General features: G+C 36.2%; 1 protein-coding gene across 1 annotated transcript; it reads left to right on the top strand.

Moving 5' to 3' along the window:
• Positions 1-2396: 2396 nt before the first annotated feature.
• On the top strand, positions 2397-3353 carry LOC141547586 (olfactory receptor 14I1-like). Its single transcript, XM_074275972.1, has one exon. The coding sequence runs from the start codon at positions 2397-2399 to the stop codon at positions 3351-3353; it is 957 nt and encodes a 318-aa protein (XP_074132073.1).
• The last annotated feature ends 363 nt before the right edge of the window (positions 3354-3716 follow it).

Here is a 3716-nt window from a genome sequence, read left to right as displayed (position 1 = left end):
CTATAATCTCTCTTTCTCTCAGTGCATATATTTATATATCCATATATCTATCTCTACTTCCATCTCTCTCTATTCATATCATTTCTATTTGTATCTGTATCTGTATCTCTGTCTTGCTCATCTATATTAGTAGACATAAATATTATCTTCAATACATCTCTCTAGAAATAAAAATCACTGTACCATTTCTAATTGTTTTTCAAAATCATTTAGTTATTGTGTAGTTTTTGTGGTAGCCAACCTGGAGAAATAGGTCACTTTCACATAATAAGAAATAGTATAGGGGCAGCTAGGTGGCGCAATGGATAGAGTACCAGCCTTGGATTCAGGAGGACCCCAGTTCAAATGTGGTCTCAGACACTTAATACTTCCTAGCTGTGTGACCCTGGGCAAGTCACTTAACTCTAGCCTCAGGAAAAAAAAATCATATACAGAGATTATAGCAATCATAAATGTTGATTCTGTAGGGGCAGTGCAGATTATATTTTCCAAAGTGATATAGATAGATAGATAGATAGATAGATAGATAGATAGATAGATAGATAGAAATTATAGATGCTCAGCCTGATGCCATGATGGAGAGATGAAAGGGTGACATTAAGGGTAAATGCCTAGGAAGGGGTAAAATCAACCCTAAAATCAGATCTCTTGAATTCCTACTTCTGATCATTGAAATCATTGAACCACTGAAACAGATGGAAGATCTATGATAGCCTGGTCATCTACGACTTGGGGAAAGATGCTCTCCAAGAAAAAAAAGAGAACCTTACCCCGCTTATTTACAGAGAAGACACTCAGTGAGTAAGGATAAAAAGGGAATTTATTTAGGCAGGAATTTTTCACCCTGAAGAACAAAAAAGGCTTTGCCAGACATTTACGTTTTGGGGCAGAAATGAGACATCTGTTGCTTTTCTAAAAGCAAAGTCACAATTGGGGACAGTCTTACCAAGAATGAAGAAGCCCATTGGAACAGTAAAAATGTGGACCAGTTGTTTACTTATAAACCCAGAATCAGAGATTTTGAAATGCCTGGCAAATACATAAAAGGCTGGGTCCCAGAGATGAGTTTAGCATTAAGAAAACAAATAAAGAAAGATATGAAGAATATTTTGAAGTGATGACATTTCCACTCTTTTGCATTCTTTTTGGTTTAGTCCAATGACATAAATCTTAAACAATATATATATATATATATATATATATATATATATATATATATATATAGATAGATAGATAGATAGATAGATAGATAGATAGATAGATAGATATAGATATAGATATAGATATATAGATATATAGATATATAGAGATATATATCGGTTATTTGAATATGGAGAGAGAAATTGAGCAGCTAGGTAGCACTGTAAAGCGTGCTGGACCTGAAGTTAGGAAGACAATTTTCTGAGTTCAAATCTTACTTCAGGAACTTAACTGGCAATGCTATCCTGGGCAAATCACTTAATGTTGTGTGCCTCAGCTCCCTATCTGTAGAATGAACTGGAGAAGGAAATAGCAAATAAACCCAGTATCTTTGCTCAAAAAACCCACAATGGGGTCACAGAGAGTTAAAACTAAAAAAATGACATCAACAGAGTAATCACTGTTACTAGTATTAAAGATATCTTCCTTTTTTAAATAAGAGGAAAACTGTATTTAAAGTAAGAATAATCGATTCCAAGTTCTAACTTTACTATTAATGGTCTTTGTTACTTCAAACAAAACACTGACTTTGTGCAGGCCCTTCTTTACCAATCTATGAAATAACATCAATACAATTAGCTTATTTTATATAACGTTTGAATGTTTTCAAACTACTTTCCTGAATACAATTCTATGAAATATGCAATAAAAGTGTGAATCTTTCCCTCACTCTTAATTTTCCATTTTCTCGGTATATAACTACATTTATAGATAGATATAGATATAAATATATGTTATATTTATTTACATATATACTAATTTGTATATACAAATATATGTATTTATACATATACATATGTGTGTATAAATATATATATGTGATCATACACACATGTGTGTGAGAGAGAGTTTGTGTGTGCACATACATGCATGAAATCCATTTCCACTCTTGGTGGTAATAGTTTTCCTTATTATCTTTGTAGTGGTACCATTTACTTTCCTAATGTTCATGATGTATAACTTCTTCTAGTCATTGTACTGGGCTAAGTATTTAAAACTCTGTTCCAGAACTATTAGATATAGCTCTGTCTTCAGCTGACCTTGGTTTTAAAATATATTGAAATTTTGCTTTGATTCAGGCTTAATAGTTTTCAAGTTCTATCTGAATAAATATTTTAATTCTTTCTCCATTTCAACACCCACTCCACTACTTATTGAGTATTTCTTTTCAGTTAAATTTCAGGGCATCAGTTGAGATGGGCAACTTTTCAATCATCACAGAATTCCTCCTCATGGAGTTTTCCAGCACACGTGAGCTGCAGATCTTACACGCTGTGCTGTTCCTGCTGATTTACCTGGCAGCTCTCCTGGGGAATCTTCTCACCTGTGGTGCAATTATCACTGACCCACACCTTCACTGTCCTATGTATTTTTTCCTGAGTAATTTATCCCTGCTGGATATTGGGACCATCTCCGTCACACTTCCTAAATTCGTTGTGAATTCCTTGTGTGGCATCCAGTCCCTATCCATCCTGGGATGTGCTGCCCAGATCTTCTTCTTTCTCTTTTTTGCAGCCACAGAGTTTGCTTTGCTTGTGGCCATGTCCTATGACCGCTTTGTGGCCATCTGTCAGCCCCTCCACTATGGCATCATCATGACTCCATCACGTTGTCTCTGGGCAGCAGCTGGCTCATGGCTCAGTGGGCTTCTTTATTCAGCTGTACACACAGGGAACATGTTCCGGCTGCCCTTCTCAGGATCCAATGTGATCCACCAGTTTTTCTGTGACATCCCTCATGTCTTGAAAGTCTCAGCCTCTGATGTGTTTAAGACTGAGTTTGCGTTAATTGTTGCAAGTTCATGTCTTTTGCTTTTCTGTTTTGCCTTTTTAATTGCATCCTATGCCCGCATCTTCTCCAGTGTGCTCAAGATTCCTTCTGTGGAAGGACGCTACAAGGCCATTTCCACATGCTCCCCTCAGTTGATGATCCTCATGCTGTTTCTCATTTCTGTAATGACTGCAGTCTTCAGGAAGATATCAGACACATCACCTATCCAAAACCTTTTAATTGCAATGGCTTATACCACACTGCCTCCCCTGCTGAACCCTCTCATCTATAGCCTGAGGAACCAGAAAGTCACAGCTGCCATGGGCAAGATGATCAAGAGGATAGTTTTTCCCCTCACTTCCTTGAAAATATTAAAATGTTGAAGAGTAAAATGTGCAAGATGACACCAAAAACTGCATCATCCAAGAAAATACCCCTTTAGATAAAATATTACATTGGGTAGAATGAATCAGTCAATTATTTTAGTATAATTTTGAACTATCCTGTAAGTGGTTATTGTCTATGGTACAACAATCATGACACAAGCCCATGTCTTTGAGCAACTGTGCCCTCAGAGGAATGAATGGAACACTCATTGATCCCCTGAAGCAATAGTAGATTAGCTTAATCAAAAGTAGCTCTCAGCATGTTTGTGTTGTTTCTACCCTTGATATGAATTTTGTCTTATCACTTCCATTTCATGCCTTTGTTTCCCTTTATCTTTATGATGGTAATGATCTCTTTCT

Source organism: Sminthopsis crassicaudata, chromosome 6 (assembly GCF_048593235.1).
Source record: "Sminthopsis crassicaudata isolate SCR6 chromosome 6, ASM4859323v1, whole genome shotgun sequence".
Lineage (NCBI taxonomy): Eukaryota > Metazoa > Chordata > Mammalia > Dasyuromorphia > Dasyuridae > Sminthopsis > Sminthopsis crassicaudata.
This window is presented reverse-complemented; position numbering and strand designations above follow the sequence as displayed.